The sequence below is a fragment of the Triturus cristatus genome, chromosome 6 (genome assembly GCF_964204655.1).
Source record: "Triturus cristatus chromosome 6, aTriCri1.1, whole genome shotgun sequence".
Lineage (NCBI taxonomy): Eukaryota > Metazoa > Chordata > Amphibia > Caudata > Salamandridae > Triturus > Triturus cristatus.
The window spans coordinates 1,160,865,293-1,160,880,369 of NC_140589.1; the positions used below are offsets into that span (position 1 = coordinate 1,160,865,293).

Genomic DNA, 15,077 nt, shown 5'->3' on the forward strand with positions numbered 1-15,077 from the left:
TTATTCTTAAGCACCAGGGTAATGCATTCAATGAAAAATTATTTATTTGCTCCTCTCAGATCCTCCACTGTTAAAATCTCATTAATAACTTTGATGGTGTCGTCTTGTGGAATATTAGTGTAGAGAGCTTCTATGTCGAGGGTCACCAGCCATTCCCTATTGTTATTAAAACTGGTGCCCCAACCATTGCCTATTGTTATTAAAACTGGTGCCCTCGATCATAGAAATGATGTGAGATAAGTCCCTCATGTATGATTTGTGTTTTAGAACTAGAGGTTTGAGAAAGATGTCTACGTATTGGCTAAAAGGTTCTAATAAGGATCCAATACAACTCACTATGGATCGTTTTTGTAGATCTTGGGAAGACCATAAATTGCTGGAATCATAGCATTTTCATTTCGTAAAAACCTATCCTCTGCTTCACAAATCCAGTTATTATCATTAGCCTTGGTAAGGACATCTCCTATCTAGCATCTTTAACATCTTCATATTGGAATGGGATACTCGAGTGAAGTGGTCCCTGATATCTAGGAGTGCCAACATCCTCCTATCGTAATCTTCTGTAACAAAGACCAGTAATAAGTTGAGGTGAGAGATAGACGTTGAAGGATAACAATGTAACTGTATGATTTATCCAGAATGTTTTAACTAATTAGTCTTTCATTAATTTAGGGTGGCTTGTAATCAAAATACTATTGATCCAACTGTAGTGGTTTTGAAAATACGCCTAAAAAGGAAAGAACAAAGGTATTGGATTTATACTGAAGCAACCGTAGATACCCTTATATAAAAATAAGACAATGTGGGTATCCTACGTCATATATTTTATATTTATATATTTTTCAGCCACAAATTGAAGACGCTGGTATACATCTCCCCAATCATATGGGAGCGACACTAACCAGAGTACCGTTGCACCGATGAGTGGATGATTCAGGTGTAGTTCTAAGGGGAGAGTGGAGTGAATGTCGACCTACCCTGTAAGACTGGATTTGGAATCATCAAGCTCAACCGTGTGAAGTGGGAGTACTTATTAGGAATAAATGAAATCATGTACAAAACTGAGGGAAATATTAGTGTATAAACAAAGACAATAAAGAGTTTTTATTTAGATGTCTTAACAAATGATAGGATGATATTTGGGGGTAAAAAAGTTTGAAAACTGTTTAGTAAAAACGTGCCAAAGATAATGAAGAATGGGATTTATCATGCATTTATTGATTGATTTTTGTATTATGTTTCTATGTTAGGTTAAACAATTGTACCATGAAATAATTTGGATGAGGAAAGAAAAGTAGTAGTCCTGAAGAAGGTGGCCTAATTAACACTTTACCACCAAAACGAGTTGACACGGAGGTTTTGTTAAATTTGATGTGAGGCAGCAGCTGTAAAGACAGAGAAGGTGTTACCTTGCCGGTTTTTGTTGAGACCAAACTCAAATTAACGATCTAAAAGACAAAATTTTCTGTCTTGTGCAATTTTTTACTTCCCAGGGGGCTTTGCCTCCTTATAGATTTGTACTGATTGAATTGTTTAGGAGTCTTTAATGTTTTTTATGTATTTTTCATAATGTCATAGATCAATTATTGTATTTTAAATGGAATTCACTGTGATTTGAATTATTAAACTTGTGCAAAAGTATTTTCACATCCTGAGTAGAGTGCTTTAATTGTGTATGTAAATGTGAGTCGTCCGGGTATGAAGGTGTATGATTGATTTGGGTAAAAAGAGCCGCAATAGTTCTTAATAAGTATACCCTAGTTGCTCCAAAGGGACATTTTGTGTTTAACTTTTAAGTTTTTATCATGGCCAGTGCTTTCCTCACGGAATGTTCACAGACGGTGCACCTGGACTGCTGGTCACTTGGACGTTTCCAATACCTACATATCTACATCTCTTTAAATTAAGGCTTAGCAGAATGTTAAACAAGTCACTTAGCATCATGGTAGATTTAAGGGATAATCCTGCAGTGATTTGAGACTTTGGCATCTGCAGCTGGGACTGCTGCTGTTAGCTATTACAACCTCTGCAGCTGTTTCATATACAGCTTTGTGGCCTCTGCAAGTTCTGGCTGTTAAGATAATGTGCCCTGCTTCCCACTTCCACTTTTACCCACCTGCTCTGAACTTAGTGGACTTCATGTCATCTTAAAACTGTTCCCAATTGAATCACCACAGTATAGAGCAAACATAGATTCATGCCCAGACATATAACATTGCTAAACATAAAACTTTATTTAAAAAACAAAAATTCACATAGCACTTACAGCTCACCGTGGTATCCAGTAACAGTTGCACCCCAATGCAACAGAGCTCATTCAGTCAGCCTTGAAGGGTGCATGGGCTCTTTTGGGAGTCAAATTTGTTACCTTATGTTACTCGGAAACTTCTACATTAGGTACATTAACCCACTGAGCTGTTCAAAAGCTGGGGGCCACCAACCCCCCCCCCCCCTCAGTTTGATCCATATCTGCATGACCTATCTTTTCAAGAAGTGCTTTCAGGTTGCCTGATTGCAGTCGCAAAATTGATGATGCTTTTATTTTTATTTATTTTAATCAGAAGCACACTATCAGTTTGACTCCACACCACACACAAGAATACATATCACCTTTCTGACTAAGCATGAGTGGTGTGATTTCAAATGTTATGTTGCTCTACTTTATTAGATGGTCACTCTGTAACCTGTCAACATCTAGGCATGGGTTGAGCTTGTTTCGGACCCTTCTTTGTACAGGTAGCTGTGCATGCACAGCAGATCTTATTCCCTCCAAGTTGCCTTGCGGATTCAAATCCCAAGTTGAGTGCTATTAAGGAGCTGGGGCAGAGAGAGAGAGATAATGTAGGAAAATGGCCCTCTCTGAAGGGTCACCCCCCTTCTGTTCTTCCCCTAAACATGGTAACATTCGTTTATTGGCATATTTAATTTACAAATAAGTCCTGAATAAAGTGCACAACATGTGCCCACGGCCTGTATACTAAATATCAGTAGTGGGCCTCCAGCACTGATTGTGCCACTCATATAAGTAGCCCCTTATACATGACTCTGGCCTGCCATTACAGGGCCTGTGTGTGCATTTTTCTGCCACCTCAACTTGGTATTTCAAATTGTGCACTGTGCACTCATTAGTGTGAGTGAATTGTCTGGGCGTGATGAAGATATACAGCACCTCTGGACGTTTATTTCCCTAGCCACCTTATGTCCATCAATCTCTGTTGGCGGTTGAATTGGTCAATATATGGGCTAACCTGTCCCGTAAACAACTGTGATGTTGCTGTGCTGTTATATCTGCTACTGTTGTGTGGTTGTGATTATTGCGGCATTATTAAAGTAATGTTGCTTTTAAACAGGTATGGTCTTTTGGAAATGAGTCACGTTGCGCTTATATGGGCAGTAGGATGTGGTAGATTATAATAAAATACATCCTGCTGTGCATGTATTGACCCTGTGTCCATAACCTGTGTGACTCTATTAAGATGGCCGTTGAATCGGCTTTCCCGAAAACAATCGTGGTGTTGCTTTGCTGGTACACCTGAAGTTGCTGTGTGGTTGTTACCACTGCGGCATTATCAAAGTAACTGTGTTTGAAATCGGGCATGGTATTGTTTAACTTAGTCACGTTCTATTTACATATGCAGGTGGCTGTGGTGTAAAAAGAAATCATGCTTCGGTTATTGGCCCCGTTTCTTTAACCTGTGTGACACTTCTAAGATGGCCGCTCAATGGCTAAAAGTAACTAGACACCTCGGTTGTGATCCCGGTTATGTCACTGACGGGAACCGGAAGTAGAAGGGCGCGCTAAGCTTTAAAATAGAATACACGCATTTCCCGGGTTTGAAGCTGGGACGAGTTACCGTTCGGATTTCAGCATAAACGGTGAGAGTATGTGTGACGTGATGTTGGGCGCGGTAGGGTTGTGTGCATGCTTAAGCTACGGGCAGAGATTTGTGCACTTTCCTCAGTAAATGGAGATGAATGATTTTGGACCCCAAGGAATAAATGAAACAGAAAGGGGAAGATTCGTTCTTGAAATCAAAAGGGTTGAACTGAATGGGATTTTTAACCAGTTAGGGATGGCTGACAATTCCCTGTTGTTTGGCCATTCACAAACTCAATCCATTACGTTGTCGTGCTGTAGGGTATGAAAGATGGATTGGCAACGACTGTATGAAATTTCAGTTAGTCGTATTCTTTGTTTTAGTGTGTGTGTCTGTCTCCACAGATGAAGGTGTGAGCAACAGAGGTGCTTGCAGAAGGGGAGAAAAGTATACATAATACACCCCCCGCAACTAAGTGAGAGCTGGTATGTGGGCCCGTGGCTCTCACTAGGTAAATATGTTGAGTAACCCCATGTCATATGGTTACTATTTTAATTCAGCTTGTTGATATAACTTGCTGTTACGACCACTTGTCTTAAATTACTGGACATGAATGGATGGTGTCTCTTATGAATTACCAACCTTGATTTTTCTGTTTGTTTGCAGTCACTATTTTAAGTAGAAAGGTCCAGGGAGGTGAATACTGACCTCAGATGCCCTGATGAATTTGCCGTTACTTTTGAAATAGGCAATGAAACATGCTGGCCATCCTTGATGTGGTTAACAACATGCTGTATTTTTTAACCATGAAATAATTCACGTAGTGAAATAAAGACGTTGAAAGTATATACGTGAGTTGAACCCAATTTTATCTGAGACTATATTTGTCTCTTCTTTCTGTTGGGGTTTTTTGCTTATTTTTTCAATTTCTTGTACACTTCTCTTACACTGGACACATTTTTTCTTTTCATGAGAAAGTTATCAATGATGAGAAGTACGTGGGCAAACTTGTGAGTACCTGCCAGCAGCTCCTCTTGTGGTGTGCACGTGAGATACTTTCTCATTTCTCCACACTTTTTTCTGGCACATCATAACTTCTGCGATATTACACTTCTCAAATATGATGGGTGATGGTTGAGTGACTCAATTGTTGGCTGGTTTCTCTTCACGTTGTGGGATTTATTAAATATTAATCTGTAAGGCACAGGGAATCATTTCAGAGTTCATGAAAAGAATTACTGGTTTAGGGGAAATAGATACATACATTACCCTTTGAGCTATCCTACGTATTTATAGAAAGAATTGATGAAAAGTGCCGCCTATTGCCAGGTCTTTGTTGCTGGATTATAATGTGAGTGGAGGATGGCCTGGCATTTATTACCCCTCTATAGCTCCTTGCTGGATTATATTTCAAATGAATTGCCAAGCATTAAACTCTCCTTTCTACTACATACAAGTAACTCACTGGGCAGGCTTTAGTGCTGGTGGCGCACTGTGCGACAATGTTTCTTGGTGCCCCCCCAATGACCACCTCCACCATGGATTTTCTCACTATCACCCTTTAACAGTGACTCTGGGGCATATTATCAAGTTCGGCGTTAAAATGATCGCCTGTTTAGCGGCAGAAAACTGCCGCTACAGCGGCGATAATGGGCTTGATAATATGCCCTGGAGAATTCCAATAGAAGCCCATGTTCACACAAGAACATGAACTTCTATTAGATTTCTCAAGGGCATATTATCAAGCCCATTATCGCCGCTTTAGCAGCAGTTTTCTGCCACTAAACCAGAGATAATTTTTAACGCCGTCCTTGATGATATGCCCCCACGTCTCCATAACCACACTCTCCCAGATGCATTAGATTAGTTATATAGCGCCACTCATACCAGTGTAGGGTGTCCGAGCACTTTGCATCACACACACATTACACAGAGACAATCAATCATATCTATGTAAATCAGTGTATAGGAAATGTTACATAAGCCAAAGGACTAAGGGGCATATTAACTGGCCCCACATAGCGGTAGAAATATTATCGCCGGCTATCACTGAAAATGATTGCCATGATAACGCTATATTAACAATACATAGCGCTATGGCAATAATATTTCAGCGATAGCGGTGTTTACCATGGAACATCGCTGGATTTCCAGCGATGTTCCATGGAAAACAGCGATAACATTGCTGATACGACCCTCCACCTACCATTATTAGTATGCCTTAGTCCGCAATTTAACAGATGTCAAATTCCAGCGTTAAGGCCGAGGTAGCGCGATTTTTTTTATCGCTGCACCTCCTTGTTAATATCGCGAAGCCACGCCTCCTTTGCATCTCATTAGCGATGCGAGGCTGTGAAAAACCGGGCTCTACATTAAAGAAACACGCGCTAGCGCGTCCTTGATGATATTGCGATATAATTATTGCCGCTTATCACCCTAAAACGGTTGCTAAAGCGGCGTTAATTATATCTCCAGCCCTTGCTAATATGCCACTAAAAGTGTAGGAGTCACATGTCATCCATACTGGTAGGCAGTATAGTTTAAGAGTGCTTGGTCTGGAGAAGCACAAACTAGGAGTCGAAAAAGAAACAGCATAGTTGGGAGTTTTCTTTAATAATAAGAATTGATTTCTAGCCAAATTATCCCTTTTTGCAACATTAATCAATGTTCTAATAATGTATACTTAGCAGTGTGTATGCAGTTTTAGGATGAAAGTTAATAGCCCACTATTCTATATTAGGACTTTAAGTTATAAATTGCAAATAACAAAAAAGATGTCTCTTTTGAAAGCAGTAACCTGCTGATCTGTTTACATCATACGCACTCTGTAATCTACTTGGTACACGGTCTATGCAGCAGGCATATTAACCCTCTGCACTAACTTCACGAAGTCAAAACCTCAACTATACAAAATGCTCATCTCTCTCCAGGAAGATAATTAATCACACGAGTTATCTTGACATTTATGTGAGGCCTGGTAATTGCCCGGGGAAAGAAACGCTGCAGCAGGTGCTTCAAAAGCATAATAAACTTTCAAAAACGGCGCCCCCAGGAAGCCAGCACCCGGTGCTGTGACACCGGTCGCACCGCCCTAAAGCCGGCCCTGGTAACCCATAGGTAAGTCCCTTGGTAACCCAAAGGTCAGGCTGCTATGTTAGTAAACAGTAAGACATAGAGGCTACATGTCCTAGTAGTGACAAACTGCAAAATTCACTTTCCACTGCTGTGAGGCTACTCCTCTCATAGGCCAGCATTGAGAATACCTTAAAATACCTTTACGCTCTGATCAGAGAGAAGTAGCTTTTTCATGTCCCATATCTTTGAAATGGTAATAATAAATCCTCTTTACTGGTGAAGTCGGATTTTAAATTAATAGTTTAGAAATGCCACTTTTGGAAAGTGGACATTTCTCTGCTCTGACTGCTATGTGTGCCTTAAAACATGTCTCCAATACACATCTGGTCTGGGTGACAGTTCTCCTTTGTGCATTCCTCCTAGACAGCCACAAACAGCAGAAGGGTTGGTTGTGATTGAACACCCATCTGCATTCGGATAGGTCTTCCTGGGCAGATCAGAGGAAGAGGCTCCCACTTACATTTCAAAGTGTAGTGGCCTGATCCCACACAAAGGACTGATAATACCCCTCCGATAGTCTTCAGCCAGGGCTGATTTTAAAGGGATACTGGCACACTTAAATAACACTTGTTGAAGTTTCGCCCACATCCAAAGGCACATTTGGGTATAAGTACTAGGGCTCTGACCATATCAAATCAGACACTTTTGGATCTATGCCGAATCTCTGTCAGTAGAACTGCTGTGCTGCTCGAAGGACTCAACTAGTTTGCTTTTCTGGAGGGACTGCTTTGCTGTTTGTTACCCTGCTGCTCTCTGACTCAGCTGAAGGAGAGCTGGACTATGCCTTCCCTCCAAGTGATCTCCAAGGGCTTGTTAGCTTGCCTCCTGTTTCTGAAGTTTCAGGGACACAAAAGAGTTCCTGCAATTCTGCAGGTGCTGCTGAACTTCGCCTTTTATGTGTCGTACCCCTGCCTGATGTGCCTTGTCAAAAATTCTAGGCCTCAGAAGTGGGTTCTGTAGCAGGTTTCTGCAAAAACTGATGAAAAGCAACACGAAGTCCCACAAAGCCTCACTGCACAGCTCCTCGGAACCGCTGCTGGATGACGTGGTGGCTCGCAAACCCTAACCGCGCAGCCTCTTGAAAAGGATGCTGGACAATGCGAAGCCTCACCAAGCTGCGCCCCACTGCTAACAGCTCCTCAGAACTGATGCCGGACAATACAAATCCTCACCACACAACCTCTTGGAACTGACGAGGAACGATGTGCAGCTTCGCAAAGCCTTGCCACGCAGACTGCAGCCCAACATCCAAGGTACTGTGTCCTGCGGGCCAAAGTAGGTCCCTGTAGCCAACCTGTGCTCCATCGCTTTTGGCCTGAACTTTGGATTTGCACCAGTTCTTCGCGACCTGAAGTAACCTTTTTCATGCTATCTGCTTCTAAGCAGGTTATTGCATTTATTTCTTTAAAATTCAATATCTCTACTTGATGGATTTGTGATGAATTTGGTCTTGCTTTACTCAGATAATTATTCTCTATTTTTTACGTCCCGCATAGGCAGCACATGCGCTGCCTCTACGAGGCATCAAGTAATCAGTATTACTACTGAAACTCCACCCATTGTATTGTCTTTGTTTTGTCGCATGCCATTGGTGGAATCCGGCATTGCTGTTCTTATCTTGCTCATTGTTGGCTTGTGGTCTGATACATCACTTCCTTTTTCTTCCGTTTCTGGAGGAAGCAGCATCAACCAACTACAGTTAACTTACGCTGCTGGCTGTTATCTTTTTATTATTTAGGGACTCCTTTTTTCTTTGCTGCTCGCATTTCCACATCTGGCAGCTTCCTTCACTTAACCGACCCTGTTTATTTATTTACGTTGAATTTATTCATAATTAAGTCAGGCTTAAATGATGCAGGCCACGCCGAGGCTCGAACCCTGTTTTTCTGCTCCAAAGTCAGCAGCGTTTATTTGTTGAGCCACCTCCTCGCAACGTTTGTTGTACTTGGTTTCAGATGCTACATTTGTCAGTCTCAACCGTATTTTTTTTAAATTGAATGCTTGTTTCCTGAAAGCTGTGAAAATTGTTATTCGAGCAAAGCAACCCTTTTGTTGATGCCATTTTTTAGGGGGAAAAAAACACGCTTTACTGAACAGCACTTTTTAGCCCATAAAAACATAATGCTTCACTCTGAGCATGCGCTTAAGAGAGCAGTGTTTTGTTTCTGAGCTTGTGCTTTTCAATGACCGAGTCATCCAAGCATGCGCACAGAGATAAACCAGATTATCGGTATGAGCACCCTGTTGTGCATGCGCGGTATCCATGACACGTTTCGGTGCCTGACTCGACCTCTTTGGTGCAGGAGGGGCTGGGGCACGGACTGACCTCACTGTGTTCGAGGGAGAAAGGGAAAATCAAACTTGGCCTCGCTTCTGCTCTTCGTTTCTGTCGAGGGGGCAGCCATAGAAGCAGACGAGCTCTGGACTGCGCTTTCTCCGTCCTTGTCTAGTTACAGGCCAGAGACTCCGCATTTCACCTGTGAAGAAATGCGGCGTCAGTAACCAGTAAAGGTAGGGCTTTAAGTGGGCTGGAAAAAATTTCAAAGTCTCTCAAAGGGGCATGGCTGATGTAATAAGGACGTGTCATAAAACACCTAAGCTAGAACCCTGTGCTTAGCATAGAGCCCTCCCCCCCCGGTATGCTGCTGCTTCTGTCATTACATCCAGACGTGCGCGTGCGTCTCCTTCATGGGAGCCTCTGTGCAGTGCGGGGCTCACTGGCTGTAGCTGCCAGGGAGCAGCCCCCTCTGGCACTGATGCCAACAGCGAGCAGACACAGCACAGGCGGAGTGTCTGTAGCGCCGACTGTAGCATGTGTGTATGCACAGATGTGTGACAGGCAGCAGACGCGTGTCCACGCCAGGGTGTGTCTGTCAGTGTGTGTTTCTGTGTACCCTCTGAACACGGTGTGGTGTGTTAGTGCGTGGAGTTGTGTGAGTGTCTGTGTCCAAACAGATGTCTGTGTGCAGATGAGTGTGTGTGTCTTTCGGAAACTGTGATTCTCAATGACTGTGCACACGTAATTATGTCTAGGTTTCAGCATCAAGGAGTGTTTTGTATCTGCGTGTGTTTTTCGGCGCATGTCTGTCAGATTGTAGGTGTGTAGATATGATTGTGTGTGGATGCTGGTTTGGAAGTGGTACAGATCTGCTTGAGTGTCAGAGTGAACGTGTTGATGTATGCATGTGTGCGTCTGTTAATCCGTGTGAGCGTGTCTGTGTCTGTATACAGATGTATTTGTGTGCATGTGTCTGTATACTGATGTGTTTGCGTGAGCCTGTATGTGTCCGTATACAGAAGTGTTTGTGTGCGTGTTTCAGTACGCAGATGTGTTTGTGTGCATGTGTCTGTATACAGATATTTGTGTGCATGTGTCTGTATACAGATGTGTTTGTGTGCGTGTGTCTGTGTCCGTATACAGGCGGCCTGCGGTGCTCCTCGCGCCTCTCTACCTTGCAAGTTACTTGTGGGCACAACAACAAAAATCTTAAAGTCCACCTTCTAAACTGATCTTGATCTGTGCACAACAGTGAGTTATGCCTCATTTTATAACCACTTCTCGTATTTGGCTGGGGTGCTGTTGGATTTAAAAAAACTAATTTAGTGGGTTGTGTGGGTCCTTGTTAACGCATCCCTCCCTGCTCCAGTACGGAGTCTGCTAAGCCAGTCTAATATTACAATGGCCTAGTAATCGACCAACCCCGTCATGAGGACTATATGCAGGCATGGGTTTTCTTGTAATACAAAGCATTCTGGTACTTGTAGTGAGCTAAAGAGTCTACCCCCAAGGTGCTTATGCTAAAAAAGACATAACAGGCTCAGACAGCCTCAAAACATGGTAGGCATTTGACTCCCCCCCCCCCTAAAAATGTCATTGACACATACTTGAGACTTTAAACAAGCGTTCAACAGAACAGGCCAACCTGTTAGTGTTGTACTCAATCTACTGTTGCAAATGTGTATTTTAGAAACGGGAAAAAAGTTGCCCTAATATAGTAGCCCAGTTGCTCTGAAACCGAAGACCTGAAAGTAGCAAATTAAGAATGCTTACGCCTCCTTTCCCCTCGCCGCCTAGCCTTTCAAGTAGATGTGGTCCGCAAAATGCCATCCCAGATGGGCCAGCAGCGCCAATGGTAATACCAGTGATCTATGGGGTAAACAAAGGCATAATGTAAGGGGAACACTTAACAACTGTCAGGCCAGATTAAAACTACAGACTGTGGCAGAGGCTAACCCGGGAGGGTGGTAGGATTCCTGAGCCTCCAATCCCACAGTGGCGCATGGGGGTTTTATACTAATTGAAGTGTTTGATCTGGAAGTGCATGAGTGCAAATGTTATTGTGGGTGCCCACCATCTAGTGCTGCGGAATGCCAGGGTTGATTAATGCCTGGGCTGTCCAGTCTAGATTCCACTCGTGCCTTGAACTTCGATGACCCCCCAAACCCCTTCCTCCCCCACCCACCCCCCGGTACCCAATTTTTCTAGGAGTCTTTACGGTCTATTGCTAAATTCTTCTTGCCTGAGATTTTGCAATCCCAGACGTAGTCACTTCTGCTGTATTAGTGTTTCAGAGAGCTACACAGTAGTGACTAGACTGACAATCCTTCTGCTGCTCTTGTATTTGAAACATCCCTATCCGTGTGAGTGGTATCTGTTGGGGAGCAACAGTGTAAAAACAAGGGCGAGAAAAGCTTGGAAATTATCCAATAGTAATGTTTTGCAAAATACATGTAGCCTTTCATCCACATGCGCATCACACTCGACCTATTACGGAGATCATTATATAAAATAGGAGTAGGATACCTGAATGGCAAGTACATTTCTTAGCTTGTAGGTAATAATTTTGATGTAGTACTTCATACTATCCATCCTAAGCGTTAAAAAGAACAGGTGGTATTTCTACCCAATGTTATTTACTGCTCTCTGAATGATGCTTAAATCGGCCTTGCTTGCTGAGGTTGAGACTCTTGCCCTGCACCTCTCTGGAGCAATCCTTATCTCATTACTCTTTTTAGAAGATGGGAACTCACGAGCTTCTGGTTTCAGAGTAGAATTGCTTTTGAACATGCCCAAACATACTTGCAGGTTTGATTTTGATGTATTGCTGAGGCCAACACAGCTTGTGATAAGCACTTGAGCTCTATGTTTAGGCTTATGGGTGGCCAGCATGCATCAATTGTAATCCCGACTTGTCCACTTGACATCTGTGATCACAAGCTTCTTATCTAATGTGCCTCAGTTCCCATAATTGTACAGTCTAGCAGGGCTTAGAAAAGCCCTCCTTCCCCAATTGCCTGGCATTATAGTCCCTGCTTTCCTATGGTTGCTGCCGCCTCCTTCTCAGAGCTCAACAAGCATTTGCAATGCAATAGGTCTCGCATTTTTGAGAGTTTGAGGTATTGGCATTGTAAATGATAATGCCTTTTATTTATCTGTTTTGAAAACATGCAAGTGGTGCGTAAACACGCACTTTGTACTTATAGTCGTGGCTTATGAGAAGCAAAGCTGACAGTAACTGAGCCTCTTTTCCTGCCAGCCTTGCTTCTCGTAAGCAAGGGTAATAAGTACAAAGTGCGTGCTTACGCACCTCTTGCAGGGTTTCAAAACACATAAATAAAAGGCATTGTCATTTACAATGCTGATAGCTCAAAAAAAGGCATTGTCATTTACAATGCCAATAGTTCAAACTTACGCAAATGCGAGATCTATTGCATTGCAAATGCTTGTTTACTAAGCTTTTGTGGAGTCTTTTGTGGTGTATTTACTGTGTTGTTCTTTGAGTTATTACACAAATACTTTACAAATTGCCTTCTAAATGTTGCCTGCCTGCTCTGAGCCAAACTATGAGAGTAAGAGCACAGGATGATTTAGGATTGTGTTGTGATTTACCCTGACCAGGATTTTAATCCCTACTTTGACAGGGTGCATACCTCTGTCAACTAGAGACCCAAATTTGAATAGAGTATAATCAAATTTGCAGTACCTACATCTGTATAGTTAGTGTGAATATGAGGCAAGTACAGAAGGTGCACGACAGCCAGGAAGACAATATAAGAAGACATGCTGCAGCTCTCAGTTCCACTGAAAGGACTGTTGTGCTGTGGCAGAGTCAGCTGTAGTGTCAGGCAGAGTCTGCCACAATCCTACCAGGTTTTCAGAGGCATTAGTGGAATATTTTGAGAAATCACCTGCCTTTACCATATGTCAGTCATTCTTTAATGTCGTGGAGTTAGATATCAGAGTCATTGGTCTGAATGAGAATGGGGCACTGACCGAGATGTGCAGTTACAGGATGAACGGCTTTAAGTGGTGCGAGTGGTTTTAACTGAGAGTAGGAGAGATGGGAAATGAGTGTCAGATGTGGGCCATGATAGGGGTGGATAGAACTCCACGGAATCTCATTGAGTTTTTATGTAACTGCAAAATTGCGTGGAGTAAAACTCTGTAACTTCCACCCAACCCTAATTGCCTCCCTTCCTGGCTTGTATGGACATGTGGGCCATCTGATTCATGTCAGCCCACGTGGATTACTGAGTTGTTACTCTGCTGGCCGTTTGGACTAATTTACTCGAGGAGGCAAAACTCGACCCAATTTCGGGTGTGGCAGTTTGACCTGCCTTGCTGCTGGAGCGGGTAATACAAAACGTTTTGTATACCTGCCCCATTTTGCATGTTGTTTTACTAATTAGATTAATTAATTAATTATAATCAAACTAGTGGTTTGGAGTGATGTGGAAAATACTTACCAACCTTAAAAATATATGAATTACACCTGGTATTTGCACCTGCATGGCCTATCTAATACATGAACTAAATTCTGTACGTATATTAATGATAGACAATTAGAATATGACATGATATATGTCGCTTTTGTGATGTAATTGTGATTTGTGCTTTATTCAGTAAGTATAAACGCACTGAGTGTTGCTTTTGCTAGATAAATACACACACATATGGGTATTAGCGAGGGAATCACATTTAATTAGCCATTTCTATGTATTAATTACGGTTTTGTGTTTCTTTGCTTAAGTTGACCATTTCGAGTGACCACAAAATGGCTGACTTCTGTATCTGATGAAACCGGCTCCATTGCACAAGTCTAGGTGAGGTGCGCATGCGTCACCGCTAGCAACTGTGGCCTGGACCTGACCCCAGATGAACATGTACCCTACAAGGACAGCCTGGGACATCAGCCAAATATTTTGAACAAAGACTGTTGTGTGAACCGGAACTGACAAGGGTCATAACCCAAAAGACACTTTCGTGAGAAACCAAAAGGATGATCCCTGATTGTCCAATCAGCGAACTCGGATGCCCAAACTTTGATACTTTTAATATTGATTTTACTATAAATTATGGTAGAATAGAGAGGTAAGGAAGTTGTTTTCCAATTTCCTGATGTTATGCTGACGGAGAGGACGGTGACACTGCAGGACAGCTGTTTCCCTGAATCTTTGACAGACTGATCGGATGCCCAACTTCCTTATGAACTGAACTTACTAAATTTGATGGCCATAGATTGACGAGATTACTGGATTTGACTTAGAAGATGATAATTAGCCAGAATAGGTAAATATGATGGTCAGCTGCTTGAACAACGAATGAATTTACTTGCATTAATTAGATAAAGAATTAATTTGATTCATTACAGAAATGAGTTGGTTTGTTTATTTATGAAAATGTATTAATGCGAAAGGAAAAGAGAATTAGATAATCATTTGAACAGCAACTAGCAGATCCACTGCCAAATTGTGGGAGGAATACCAAAGATGGAATATAGGGCCTAATGATCAACAGAAGGTGGTGTAGATTTGTCACTCATTAGGGTAAAAGTGGTATTTCCTTCTCATACCAGCGTTTGGAAGATAATCGCCTCCCACATGGATTAATGGTGAGTGAATGTTAGTGTTATGGGCCCCACCAGCGAATGTATGGATGATGTGTGTATGTGAGATCTTTGGTCTGTGATAGAGGGAGAGATTTTGTACTCCACGCTGGAGCATTGCAACCGCTGCGCTGATTGGGGGAACTCTTTGCTACTGCATGTTGCCACTGGGTTTTGTACACGGACAAACCGTTATTGTTCAGATTTGATTGGACCCTGAGGCCCTTGCCTTTATGAG

At 42.4% G+C, this 15,077-nt stretch overlaps 1 protein-coding gene across 1 annotated transcript in view; it reads left to right on the top strand.

Annotated features, from left to right (window-relative positions):
- LOC146821128 (uncharacterized) overlaps positions 1-14,237 on the top strand; it is a 257,656-nt gene extending 243,419 nt beyond the window's left edge. The window contains exon 5 of the mRNA XM_085612092.1: positions 13,985-14,237. Within this exon, the coding sequence (XP_085468218.1) occupies positions 13,985-14,029 (45 nt within the window). The 3' untranslated portion in view covers positions 14,030-14,237. The remainder of the gene's footprint in view (positions 1-13,984) is intronic.
- Positions 14,238-15,077: the final 840 nt, after the last annotated feature.